This window comes from Sus scrofa, chromosome 1 (genome assembly GCF_000003025.6).
Source record: "Sus scrofa isolate TJ Tabasco breed Duroc chromosome 1, Sscrofa11.1, whole genome shotgun sequence".
In the NCBI taxonomy this organism is placed as follows: Eukaryota; Metazoa; Chordata; class Mammalia; order Artiodactyla; family Suidae; genus Sus; species Sus scrofa.
In genome coordinates this window covers 272,760,842-272,774,662 of record NC_010443.5, presented here as the reverse complement: position 1 = coordinate 272,774,662, position 13,821 = coordinate 272,760,842, and the positions used below count along the sequence as shown (strand labels likewise).

At 59.3% G+C, this 13,821-nt stretch overlaps 1 protein-coding gene across 1 annotated transcript; it reads right to left on the bottom strand.

Moving 5' to 3' along the window:
- CEL (carboxyl ester lipase) lies at positions 4,404-11,460 on the bottom strand. The gene is given in 13 exon segments (XM_003353694.4): positions 4,404-4,841; positions 5,145-5,217; positions 5,220-5,276; positions 5,279-5,340; positions 6,100-6,303; positions 6,486-6,672; positions 7,064-7,181; positions 7,276-7,383; positions 7,515-7,645; positions 8,152-8,349; positions 8,477-8,599; positions 8,688-8,838; positions 11,196-11,460. Coding segments are annotated over 13 exon segments (1,827 nt in total). The 5' UTR covers positions 11,262-11,460; the 3' UTR covers positions 4,404-4,492.

Below are 13,821 nucleotides of genomic sequence, written 5' to 3'. Positions count from 1 at the left end.
CTGATCATGGCTGAAAACATCTCCGATTTGGTGAGAGGCGTAGACATCTACACGTGAAGCCCAGGGAACTCCAAGCAGGATAAACTCAGAGAGAGCCACACAAGACACAGGGGAACACGGTTGTTGAAAGGTAAGCAGGAAATCTTGAAAGCAGAAAGAAAGGAACGGTCACTGTTTGGGGGAGACGGGTGGGGGCGTGGCCCTCCCTAATAAGATTAACAGCTGAATTTTCATCAGAAGCCATGGCAACCAGAGGGCAGTAGAATGACGTATTTGAAGTGTTGGGGGGACAAAAAAGGAACTCTATATCCAGATCCAGGAAACTGTCCATGAAGAATGAAGGGAAATGAAGATGTTGCCAAATACACAAAGTTAAGGGGTTGTTATTAATAGCCCTGCCTCCAAGAAATGCTAACGGGAGCCCTTTGGGCTGAACGAACAAGCTCCAGACAATAACTCAAAGCCACATGAAAAATGAAAGGACATCGGAGTTCCCCCTGGGGTGCAGCAGGACTGCTGGCATCGCTGAAGCTCTGGGATGCAGGTTCGATCCCTGGCCCAGCACCGTGGGTGAAGGATCTGGCCTTGTGGCAGCTGTACAACTGCGGCTCAGATCTGATCCCTGGCCTGAACTCTGTATACTGTGGGTGGCCAAAAAAGCGGGGGGGGGGGAGTAAAGAAAACCAGGAGAGATAACTAATAGGTAATTCTAGAAGCCTGTAATGGGGAGGGTTAAGGATCCAGTGTTGCCGTGAGCTGTGGTGTAGGTCGCAGCCGCAGTCAGATCCTGCACGGCTGTGGCTGTGGTGTAGGCCAGCGGCTACAAGCTCCGATGCAGCTCCTAGCCTGGGAACCTCCATGTGCCACACGTGTGGCCCTAAAAAAAGAAACGAACAAGTATCTAGGAGTTCCCTGGTGATGCAGTAGGTTCATGAGCTGGTGTCATCGTTATAACATTACAGCAGCTCAGGCTGCTCAGATTCGATCCCTGGCCCAGGACCTTCCACCTGCCCAGGGTGTGGTCAAAAAAACTAAACCCATGCAAACAACAACAACAACAAAACAATAACAGAGAAATAGAATAGGCAAGTTGATTGGACCAGAAACTGGAACAGATTGCCAGGGGTAGGGAGAAATTAAGATTGGGGAATGGCTACAGTGTTTCCGCTTGAGGTGATCAAGTTTTAGAAAGATGGTGGGCATGGTTGCACAGCAGTGAGAATGGCGCTAAAGTCACCGCGTCGCACTCATCAAAATAAAACATATTTATTTAATATATTCTATTTAAATATAAAGCTAAAAATGTTATGCTATATATAGTTTACCTCCATTTTTATTTTAATTTTTTATTTTTTACCTCCATTTAAAAAAAAATAACATGTGCAAGGACCACTTCCTGACCCAGGAAGTACTTTTTCTACAGCCTTGAGGAAGAGGGACCACTTCCTGCTTCTCTGGAGTTTCTTTGGACCACCCAGCTGCCCCTTAGGGCTTTCGAGGTCATACCGGGATTCCAGCAGCACTACGTGGGGGGACATTACAGACAGATCCAAATGCGCAGCCCGGGGGGAGGCAGGGGCCGGGGGAGGTTATCAGCCAGGGGACTGTGGACAGCAGGGCTCAGCATCCTCGGTCTCCCACAAGGCCCCGTGATCAACCCTTCATCTGCTGGAATCCTAGTCCATGAGCTCAGAATTCCTTTTCCTGCTGGTTTGGTGTCCCGGGGAAATACTTGTGACGCAGCTTTGAAGGCTACCACTGGGCCTCGTCCCTTAAGCATTTCTGCTACTTGTGAACAAGGATTTCCTGCAACTCTGTGCAACTGACCTCACCCAGAAACATGCTGGAAGGTCCCTTGCCACGTGGTGGCCACTAGGCACATGGTGGCCACTCATCTGGCCACCATCTGATGGATTCTGGGTGAGTGCTGGTTTACCAGGGTGGGGATGCTTATTTCTGCCAGTGAAGGACCTGTGCACTGTCCCTCACCGGCTGGGGTGCAGTCAGAGGCCACGTGGTTCTGAGGGTCTCCGACTCGCACCGTCACCAGCTTACAAATGCAGTCATGCTGGAACTGACTTTGTCTTCAAGAGTAGCTGGGCTGGAGCTCTTGGACTTTGCTGCCCCCTAGGGTGGCCGTGGTTTTGTTTGTTTCTTTCTTTCTTTTTTGGCCGCAGTCAATCAAGGCATGCAGAAGTTCCAGGGCCAGGGATCAAACCCGCGCCACAGCAGTGGCAATCCTTAACCCACTGAGCCACAAGGGAACTCCCGGATGGCTGGGTTCTTTGTCCAAGTCTGTGCTTTGGTCACGTCATGGAGAAGTGGATGGTTTGACCCTTCCCGTAGGGAAGGCTGAAAAGATGAGACATCAGGGCAGGGGTAGGAGAGGGCGTGTTACCAAAATTACCAACCCACAGCCTGCTCTGGCGCAACCTTGGCAAAGAAATACCAAAACACGGAGTTCCCGTCGTGACTCAGTGGTCAATGAACCTGACCAGTATCTATGAGGATGTGGGTTCGATCCCTGGCCTTACTCAGTGGGTTAAGGATCTGGCATTGCCGTGACCTGTGGTGTAGGTCGCAGACACAGCTTGAATTCTGTGTTGCTGTGGTTGTGGTGTAGGCCAGCAGCTAGAGCTCCGATTAGACCCTTAGCCTGGGAACCTCCATATGCTCCGGGTGTGGCCCAAAAAAGACAAAAAAAAAAAAAGAAAAGAAAAAAAGAAAAACAATACTGAAGCACTTCTCATCAGGGCGATAAACAACAGACTCTGGCCTGAGCCCACCCGTGTATCCCCTGGGCGTCCCCGTGTTGGAGCTATGGGTTTACTACCGGCCCAGCAGGGAGCCTCCAGGCCCCTAGACAGCCTCTAGCCTGCACCGCGGTTAAGTGCTATCAGCTTCATCCCCGGGGCACAGCCTGAAAAGGCAAGAGCCTGGTGAATTACAAGCCACGTTGTCGTGATGGCTGTGCAGGTCACAGGGCAGGGCTGCCCTCTGCCAGGGAGGCCTTAACCGCGCAGCCCAGGGACTGAGCACACCGCTGGATGCCGCCCCTCCTAATGGGGCCCAGCCTGCCAGGGACATGCTGTCCTGAGTGACGGGCACAATTGTGCTCTCCCCAGCAAGGGGGAGAAGCTCCACCTCCCAGGACCGTCCAGGCCCGGAGGAGGCTCCCGAGAGCAGACCCAACAGGTAGAAACACTCAGAGGAGCCACGTGCACGAAGTGTCAGAGGAGGGACAGTCACCAGGAGAGCCTGCCCTGCAGTGAGGGGCCGTCTCCTTCGGTCTTTTTTTTTTTTCCCTTTTTCTCTTTTGGCTGCCCCACGGCATTGAAGTTCTCAGGCCAGGGCCCTTGCAACCTACACTGCGGCTGCAGCAACACTAGGTCCTTAACCCACTGTGCCAGGCTGGGGATCGAATCTGCATCCCAGCGCTCCAGAGATGCTGCCAATCCCACGGCACCATGGCGGGAAGTCCGCCTCACTCTTTTATACCTGAGAGCACTTGACCAAGGCAGGAAGCCCAGAGCAGCCACGTGGGTGCTCACAGGCCAGCCTGGAGTGTGGCCTTTCAGGTGCCTCGGGGGGCTGCAGGACTCGCCCCCCCCCCCCGGGCTCAGCCTCCCATCTGCGGCTGGAGAGGGAGAGCGGCTGGCTGGCCCCCTGGTGCTGCTGGTCCCGCCCGCAACCCACCAGGCTGAGCGGCTCAGGACTCTGGGACCTCTGACCCTCACCCTCACCCCACGGTGACTCAAGAATGGGGGGCCCTGACATGGTTGCCAGCTCTGACGTTGGAGTTTCTGGGTTTGAGTCTGGCCCTACTGACCCTGAGCACGTGCCCTGGCCAGACTCCAGAGGTGGCAATGACCCCGACGCTGAGCTCTGCCAGAGCCATCGGGCTCGGGCCCGTGCTCTGTCCGCTCGCTCCCTGGCTTCTGACCTTCGTGTGATGCTTTATTGTCTTGTTGACTCGGTCCAGCTGAAGGCAGAATCCATTCCTCTTCCCAGACCCTGGTTAAAACACAGAGGTCCCTCCCCGCAGCCCAGAGGGTCTGGGCAAGCCTGGGCTCCGCGGGTCCAGAGGCGGCCCCCGCCTGCCGAGCCCAGCTGTTCTCTTGGCCACGGCCTCCAGCCCCCAGTCCCGCTCTGGGCCAGAGCCCAGCCTTCCTCGGAGGCAGCCACCTGGCGTCCAAGGGCCCACGCCTGAATCCCAGCCCTGGCCCCGGCGCTTCGGTTTGCAATCTGTTTTCCTCCTCTGACTTGAAGGTGGTCCTGCCGGCTTCCTGGAGCTCGAGGACTGACAGGTCAGGGGAAACGGGTTGGGCCAGGCACCCGGTGATGTCACAGTGACTGAGGGTCCCCTTCCTACCGCTGGGTCTTGGGAGCAAAGAAAGATGCCAGACAGAGAGAGGAGGCTTTATTGAGGACAAGCTCGGGAGGGAAGAAGGCCGCTGGGGTCCCACCCTGTGGCCTCTGGAGGTCAAGGACACTAGAAGCCAATGACTATGGGCATCTGAGCCACCTCAGCATCGCTGGGGGGGGGCGCTGGGGTGGCCTCCGAGTCCCCCGTGGGGGGTGCTGGGGTGGCCTCCGGGTCCCCCGTGGGGGGGGCTGGGGTGGCCTCCGAGTCCCCGGTCGGAGGCACCGGTATGGCCCCCTCGTCTGCCACCGTGGGCAGTGCCTGGTAGGTGGTGGCCCAGTACTGCAGATAGCTGGTCCTCAGGTCCTGCTTCATGGAGCTGCTGTCCATCTTATTGGTAATCTCCAGGTACTTGCTGCTTTCTAGGGTGTAGGGTTCCCAGTGTGTGGGCACACTCGACCCGCCCATGTTAGGGTCCCTGCAGAGTGCGAAAGAAGGCTGGGTGGCTCGGTGGACCCTGGGGGCTCCCCGGCCTGGCCCGGCTCCAGCTTCCCTGGGGTTCCCCCCCACCCCCCGCCCCACACGGAGTGGGACCCACAAGGGACCTGGCTGTTTCCCAGGCACTGGCTGGGCTCGGGTGCATCCGGGGGCCCCGCCGGGAGCCCTTAGCCCGGCACAGACAGGGGTACCGAGGCTCAGGGAGGTTAAGTGGAAGTGAGGGACCAGACCTGGATTCAGGCCTGCAGGGCGAGGCGGCAGGAGGGCCCCCCCCCCACCTTACCCGCTTCTGGCAAAGTTGGTCCAGTAGGCGATCATGGCCTTGGAGACGGTCCTGTCTTGGGACCGGTAGCCCAGGGAGTGGCAAAGGGCTTCCCAAAGACATACTGGAGGTCATCCGCGTGGTCGGCCCCACCCAGCTGGGGTAGACGGGCATCCGAGAAGGGTGGGCGAACACGTAGGTGTAGGTCTGGGCGCTCCTGGGGGCGGGGAGGGGAGACCGCCTGCGTTGGCCCTGGGCTCACCTGGGGCCCCCCACCCCGGACATGGGCCCCAGCAGACGGCCTCGGGGCACAGCAGGGCAGGGTCCGGCGAGCTCCCGCAGGACTCAGGAAGGACCTGGATGCTGACACCTGGGGGAAGGAAAGCTGTGGCCAAATACATAACTTGAGGGGTTCTGTGACTTCAGCTGCATTGCTATTCCACCTCCAGCAAACATTCTGCACCATCTTCCTGCATCATTCAGTACCAAGAAAGTTTCACTCGGCAAGTGAATTTGTTTTGGGGTTTTGTTTCTTTGTTTTTGCTTTTTAGGGCCACACCTGTGGCATATGGAGGTTCCCAGGCTAGGGGTTGAATCAGAGCTGTCTTTGTTTTCATTGGCTATTAGTATCTGGAGGTTTTTAATGCGGAAGCTGGCAAATCGGAAGCCCTCCACAGAAGCCACCGCCCAGCGTTCCCTCCCACACGGCTTGACGGGTGGAAGGCCGAACCTTCCAAGGGCAGGGACTGTGGGGTCTGGGAGAGCATGCAGGGCTGGCCTGGGCAGAGGGTCTCGGGAGGATTCGGGAAAGCCCCCGAGGCTGGGAGGGGAGAGGGGCCCCTCCAGCCCTGTGAGGCCTGGCAGATGCTGCAGGCACAGGAGGGGACAGAGCTTGGCCTTCCCTGGCTTCCCAGCACCTGGGAGCTGCCCAGCCGTGAGGCGCAGGATCCCGGGGGGCCGCCCCCGCCCTCCTCACTTGGCGTTGGCCCTGTGCTGGGCCACGGCCGTCTCCGTGGGCATCAGGAAGAGGATGTCGGTTTCCAGGTCCACCACGGTCTTCTTCTTGGTCTCCTGGGACGAGTCCTGGGCCCAGGACGCGGTGTACACGTCAAAGGTGATGTTGGCACCTCTGGGCCCCTTGACGATGGTGAATCCGCTGACCAGCTTGTAGAAGTCCTCCCTGTGGGGACCAAGCCGACCCTGGACTCTGCGCCCAGTGCCCGCAAGTGGGCATCCGCACCCCTATGCAGCAGGAAGCCGTGGACCACGCCCCCCATCACCCCTGCGGTGCTGTCTTCCTCATTCTTCTGCTGGAACCTCCCCCAGCCGCCCTGGGGCACCATCCCTGTGCCCCCTGCTTACTCCGTGATGGTCTTTTTGTCCTTGTCGACGGCTGGCAGGTCGACGGTGGCAAACAAGTGACCGTCCATGTCGTTGGTGCCCGCCAGGTAGTCGATGTCGGCGGCGTTGGCGTACAGGTTGACCGGGTCATCAGGGATAAAGTCCCCATCGACAACCGGGATGAAGCCCAGATAGTGCACCACGGGGACTGGGGGGCAGAGCAGCAGGTTCTCGCACCTTCCGGCACCCGCCCGCCCATCTCCTCAAGCTCGGCCAGGAGCGACTCCACCCCGACGGGGCCACAAGAGGAGACCTGCCTTGCTGACGGAGGCCGGGGTGGCCCGGCTTCGGCTCTCCTGACATCGGGGCCGGATGATGCAAGGTCGTGGGCCCCCACCCAGGGTCTGGCTCAGTGGGGGGTGTTTAGCACCCTCCCTGGCCTCCACCTGCTGGACACCCGTAGCACCCCCCCCGCCACCAGCTGCGACCAGCAAAACTGCCTCCAGCCTCTGCCTCGTGTCCTTGGGCACTAAGTCGCCCAAGGTGGGAACCACTGGTCCTGGGACTAAGACTCTTCCCCATCAGCAGCCCCCACTCACACTCCTGTTTCGTCAAGGGCAACTTGTAGGCCAGCGTCAGGGCGCGGGGGTCAGTGATCTTCAGGCACCTGGCCATCCTGGCAGTGTCGTCCATGGGGCAGCCCACCTTCTCTGCAATCTGGGGGTTGGGGGTAGGCAGAGTTCAGGGTGGGGGACACAGGGTCCAGGACAGAGAGCAGAAAGGAGGGTGCCCCCTGCCAGCTCCGTCTTACCGTTTTCGCCCAGGAGAGGGGGTTCTTCTGGATGGCCCAGGGGGACAGTGCCACGCCACTCTGGCTGATGGCTCGCTTGATGAGGCCCTTATTGTAGGGAGAGAGGGTCTGCGAGCACACAGAGGTCCTGTCACCAGCCTCGCCCACCTGTCTGCAGGGCTCCGCTAAGGAGACCCCACATCGAGCAGCTCCCTCCCTCTGCCTCGGGGGCAGGCCCTCCTCCGCGGGGGTCCCCAGACCTGCAGCGAGACACTGGCGCCTCCCGCCGATTCCCCGAAGATGGTGATGTTGTCGGGGTCTCCCCCGAAGGCCGCGATGTTTCTCTTCACCCAGGCGATGGCCATGTGCTGGTCCCGGAGGCCGTAGTTACCTGGGGCGGGGGTAGCGGGGGTGGGGCTGCATTGGGGACCCTCAGCCAGGACTGGGGTGCCGGGAGCCCGGCCCACACAAGGTGCACAATCCCTGTGCGTGTGATAAATACATCCCCGAGTGGGGACCCTGGGGAGCCCCAGGGTGGTGCATGGTGGGTCGCAGGAGGCAGGACGGCAGGGGGACAGGAGGGCCAGGCCTGCCCAGCTCTCTCCCAGTCCCTCTTGTGCGTCCTACAGCTTCTGGGTCGCCCCAAGTCACCACCTCCGTGTCCCCTCTCCTGCCCCTTTCATTGGCTCCTTGTCCCCCTGGCCTGGCGGGCGGGCCAGCCGCCTCTTCTCTTTCGTTCCGCCTGCCAAGGGACTCCTCTCACGTCTCACCACCCCGCTCCAGCTCCCTCACTCCACAAACAGGATTCTGGGCCTCTCTAGGGGGCTGGCAGGAGCTGCTTCAGGACACGGGGTGCTCGGCACACTCCCCCACCCGGGCCCCAGGCACCCAGCCGACCTGGCAGGTTGGCGTCCCCGGTGCTGAGGAAGCCCAGGGGGCCCACGCGGTAGTTGAAGGTGACCACGATGACGTTGCCGCGGGTGGCCAGCTCCTCCCCGTCGTACAGGTAGTTGCTGAGGAAGTTGGCGCCCTGGCCGGACCCCATGAGGAAGGCCCCTCCGTAGATCCAGATCATGACAGGCAGGTCCCGGGAGACTGGGGGGGGAGCAGGCCCGGTGACCCCAGACGCGCGCCCCCCGCACCCGCGTTCCCCACCCCGCTCCGTGCTGCCTGCGAGGCCTGGGGCTGCCTGGGGGCTTCCTGCAGGGTGGGGGGAGCAGACCTTCCTTCCTGCCCTGGGGGACCCAGATGTTGAGGTAGAGGCAGTCCTCGTCCCCATAGGTGCTGTCCTGGGTGATGGTGGCCTGCAGGCACCGCTTCTTGAAGTCCTTGGCCTTCAGGGTCCCTGCGGGCGGCGGGAGGGGCTGGTGTGAGGACGGCGGCAGCCCCGCCCACCCCGTCTCCGGGCCCGCCCCGCGCCTGCGCACGCCCACCTTGCCAGCCTGGGTGTCGCTGGGGGTTCTCCAGGGCCTTGGGGGCAGCGGCAAAGGGGATGCCCTTGAAGATGTCCACAGAATCGCCGAGGAGGCTCAGCTTCTTGTTGACGCCTTCCACGAAGCCGCCCTCCGTGTACACGGAGCCCAGCTGGGGTGGGAGGCGGAGATCAGGTGGGCGCAGGCTGGTTGCCCCCCATGCCCCCTTCCCCCACCCACCCCTGGGGCGGGGGATCCATTCCAGAGTCCCCCCCAAGAGACAGCCTCAAGGAGGGGCCACCTGCCCACGTGGCTTGAGGAGCCGGCTCACAGCTTCCCCAGCCCCCTGGGTGTCTGTCCCTGAATCTCAGAGGAAGGTGGTCCAGCCAGTGTGTCTCTGCCTGGGAAACCTTCCACGAAGGCCAAGAGAGGGCAGGGGAGGCTTGGATTCTCACTTTGGCCCCCTAATCTCGGTTTCTCCACCTGTAAGAGGCGTGACAAGAGTCCCTCCGTCCTGGCCTGTGCTTGTCTGGCTGCCCACAGTGGTAGGTGCCCCATGGGCCCTGAACACTTCATGCCCAGCCGGGAGCTCCCTGAGTGGCGGGCCCGGCTTTCTACCCACCTGGTCTCCCCTGATGGTGTCTGACTGCCCTGTGTCAAGTCCTCTCAGCCCGTGTGCTTCCCTAAGCTGGGAAAGACGCCTGCCCCCCGAGGCACCAGAACCACTGCTGTGTATCCAGCCCTTGCCCTGAGCGACCAGGCCTCACGGGGTTCCTGGGGGCCATCTGCCCATCATTCCGAGGGAATGAGGCTTCCCCGTTAGAAGGCGTTGCCGGGGAGTTCCCATCATGTTTCAGTGGTTAACGAATTCGACTAGGAACCATGAGGTTGCAGGTTCGATCCCTGGCCTCGCTCAGTGGGTTAAGGATCTGGCATTGCCATGAGCTGCGGTGTAGATTGCAGATGTTGTTCGGATCCCAAGTTGCTGTGGCTCTGGCGTAGGCTGGTGACTACAGCTCTGATTAGACCCCTAGCCTGGGAGCCTCCATGTGCTGCACGTGCGGCCCTAGAAAAGACAGAAAGACAAAAAAAAAAAAATAAAGAAGGCGCTGCCGGGCAGCTGCTGTCTGACCTCAGAGCCCCCTCCCCGCCCAGTGCTCTACCCCGACATCCCGAATGGGCGCAGGTCCAGGCTTCCTGGGCCTCCCCTGTGCTTGGGCCAGGTGGGCAAGGGCAGGGGCCCACTGCCAGGCCTAGCCAGACCCCAGCTGCCCTCCGAGGTCTAGGCTGATGGGGGCCCCTGCCTCGCTGGGGTGGGGAGGTGGGGCAGCTGGAATTGGAGAAAGAAGGATCCAGAAGCAACACTGGCCAGGTGCCTGCGGTTTTGCCCAGGAGCTGGCCCCACTCTCTCTCTCTCACCCCAGGATGAGCCTCCTTTTTTTTTTTTTTTTTTTTGCTTTTTTTTTCTGAGCTGCACCCGCAGCATATGGAGGTTCCCGGGTTAGGGGTCCAATCAGATCTACAGTCGCCAGCCTGCACCACAGCCACAGCAATGCCAGATCCGAGCTGCATCTGTAACCTACACCACAGCTCATGGCAACACGGGATCCTTAACCCACTGAGTCAGGCCAGGGATCAAACCTGCCTCCTCATGGATACCAGTCTTGTTCTTAACCCGCTGAGCCACAGTGGGAGCTCAGGATGAGCCTCCTTGTTCCAGGCCTCCTGGCATTCTTCCTGACCAGCAAGAGCAGACACACGCCAGGTCAGGGCCTGGGGGACTAAGGGTCACAGCTCAGACGTGTCTCCTTGTGTTGAGACCAGCCCGAGGGCCCCAGGGTGGGGAGGGGGGCATGGGGACCTGGCCATCGCGGCAGCCGGGGCAGGGGTGTCGCTGGCAGTTGGAGCAGCACGGAGGAATCCAGGGACCCCTCAGCACCCAGAACAGAGCTGCCCCTGCTACCACCACAAGGAGGAGAATGACCTCCTCTCTGTGGCAGAAGGGACCCGGGACCAGGGCCAGAGCTGCTGGGCAGCAGGGCCCGGGAGGGCAGGTTGAAGTGTGGAGAGAGCAGCATGGTGGGGGCTGGGCCCCCGGAGCCCCGCCGGAGCCGGACGGACCACACGGCTGTGGTTTCCCTCCTGGTCACGCTGACCCTGGCCCTGCCTCAGGCTTGCCAGAGGGCAGAGAGGGGGCAAGGAGTTTTGTTTCCAGCCGCCCCGAAGCCCATGGAGTTCCTGGGCCAAGGATCAGATCCCAGCCACAGATTTGACCTACGCTGCGTCTGTGGCAATGCTAGATCCTTAACCTACTAAGCAAGTGCAGGGGTCGAGCCCGTAGCCTCTTGGATACTAGTGGGATTTGTTTCCACTGTGCCACAGCGGGAACTCCCTCAGGCTGGCTCTTTCTGCCAGTGGCTCCATCTGTCGTCCCTCTGCTGTGCCCCGTCCCCAGTTTCCAAGTCTGGCCTCGAGGAGGAGAGCAGGGCCCCTCTCCGGGTGCAACCGCTCTGCTGAGCTCTCACCTACCTTCGCTGCCCTGGCTGCAGCCAGGCAGCAGGCCAGGCACCAGATGACCAGCTCTGAGCTCCCCATGGTGTGTGGCCGCCTCCAGGTCACCCTGCCTCTGGGCCTGCGGGTATTTATGGGCTGTGCCAGCCGGGAGCCCAGGGTGGCAGCTGCCTGAGGAGGGTCCCTTCCCCTCCTCTGACCTCTGCCCTTTCCTCCAGGTGGCAACACTCCAGGTGGTGGGGCCAGGAGCTGCTGTTGCCAGCTGGGCTCGGGCTGGGCCAAGGTCATGTGCAGAAACACACACATGCACGCACACACACACACACACACACACACACACACACGTGCTGGGACGTCCCTCTTTCCCAGGGCCGGTGCTCCTGGGTGACCTCGTGTCCACAGAGCACCTGTGCAGGTTACCGCTACCTGGGAGCAGAGGCAGATGGCACAAGGCGGGGCTGCAAGTGCGGGGTCTTGGCTGTGTGGTGCGTTCTGAAGCCTCAACCAGGAAAATGGGCACGATTCGCCTCCATGCCCTGCCTGCAGCTGGGCAGGGGTCACTTCTTGGGGACTGGGGGCGAGACCTCCAGGACAGAGCGGGCTGTGTGCTCCTGGCCCTTGTGGCCCGTGTGGCTGTCCCTTCTTACCCAGGGTGCACTGGGTGTGCGACTCGAGGAGGTGGTGGCGGGGACTGAGCAGCACCACGTGGCCCTGCCTTGAGTGTGGGGGGACGTCACTTTCAGCAGGACAGTCCTGGGTTGGGAGGGCCAGAGGCTCGAGTCTTGAGGGCTTCCTGGGGGAAAGGAAGGGCCAGGCTTCTGGCTACCGGCCCGCAGCTGTCACCAAGACCACTGGGACCTACGACACACATCTGTCCATCTGTCCGTCTGCTATTTCCACCTGACGCAGAGGATGGAGAGAGGGAAGCTAACGGCAACAGTAGATGTTCTGGCCGCCAAGCAGCTCCCTCCCGTGCCTTGGGGGCCTGACTGCATGTTCAGAGCAGGATTTAGCCTAAGGAGTAGCCAAGTGCAAAGCAGTCTTGAGTGATCTTCTGTGGTCTTATTATTTTATCACTTGTTTAAATTTGCCCACTTGATAATTTGTTATATGATCTATTTTAATAAATTCTATTTTGAAAATAGTATATATATGGTATAGGAGAGAAAGCAATTATGCTGATGGCATAAGATTTTTCAGCATAGTTAGAAAAAGAAATGAGAAGTAAAACCCTATAACCTTAATTTTTTTTTTTTCTTTTTAGGGCTGCACCTGCGGCATATGGAGGTTCCCAGGCTAAAAGACAATCGGAGCTGTTGCTGCTGGCCTACACCACAGCCACAGCCACCGCCAGATCCTTAACCTACTGACTGAGGCTGGGGATTGAACCTGCATCCTCATGGATGCTAGTCGGGTTCATTAACTGCAGAGCCACGACAGGAACTCCCCTATAACCTTAAATTTTAAGTGGGAAATATCTGTATAAATTCCTAATTTATTTTTTCTTTATAAAAAATGCCTATTTTCGGAGTTCCCGTCGTGGCGCAGTGGTTAACGAATCCGACTAGGAACCATGAGGTTGCGGGTTCGGTCCCTGCCCTTGCTCAGTGGGTTAACGATCCGGCGTTGCCGTGAGCTGTGGTGTAGGTTGCAGACGCGGCTCGGATCCCGCGTTGCTGTGGCTCTGGCGTAGGCCGGTGGCTACAGCTCCGATTCAACCCCTAGCCTGGGAACCTCCATATGCCGCGGGAGCGGCCCAGGAAATAGCAACAACAACAACAACAACAACAACAACAGCAAAAAAAAAAAAAAAAAAAAAAAAAAAAAAAAGCCTATTTTCTAGCTCTGTGTAACCCAAAGCTCTAGAGGTAAAGAAAACTCAGGAGCAACAAGCACCCCTTGCTGCCCAGTGGAGGGTCTCGAAACACCAAGGAAGGGCCACCCTGGAGCGATGGCGAGACTGGGTCAAGGGCAGGAATGCAGGGGAGGTGTCTGGGCCATGGCAGTGGCCCGAAGACCAGAGGGTGTGCCCAAGGACAGAAGCCAAGCTGGGCTGCTCTCCAACCAACGGAGACACGCTGGGCAGCAAAAGGCACGACAGCGATTGATTGACACAAACCTAGTTAAGTGTCCCTCTGGTCATCTTTGGTCTGGTTGCTATGGTTTCATGAATGAGGCCAGTGGATGAGGGTGACAACACCAGAAGCTGCTGGTCAACGCTCATGTCATTAAAGGGACCCAGCAGGCACCCCACCTCCCAACTGGAGGGACACACTGGAGGCTGAATTGCTGTTTTTTGTCTTTTTGCCATTTCTTGGGCCACTCCCACGGCATATGGAGGTTCCCAGGCTAGGGGTTGAATCGGAGCTGTAGCCACCAGCCTACGCCAGAGCCACAGCAACACTGGATCCTTAACCCACTGAGCAAGGCCAGGGGTCAAACCCGCAACCTCATGTTTCCTAGTCGGATTTGTTAACCACTGCAACACGACGGGAACTCCTGAATTGCTGCTAATGAGTTAAGTGTGAGGACAGCGGTACTATGTTTTTAAGACAAGAAGTCCCAATATGTTAGCGATACACACTAAAGTATGTGATTTCCTTAAATCAATTTCAGCAAAATGCAAATACAAAACAAAACAAAA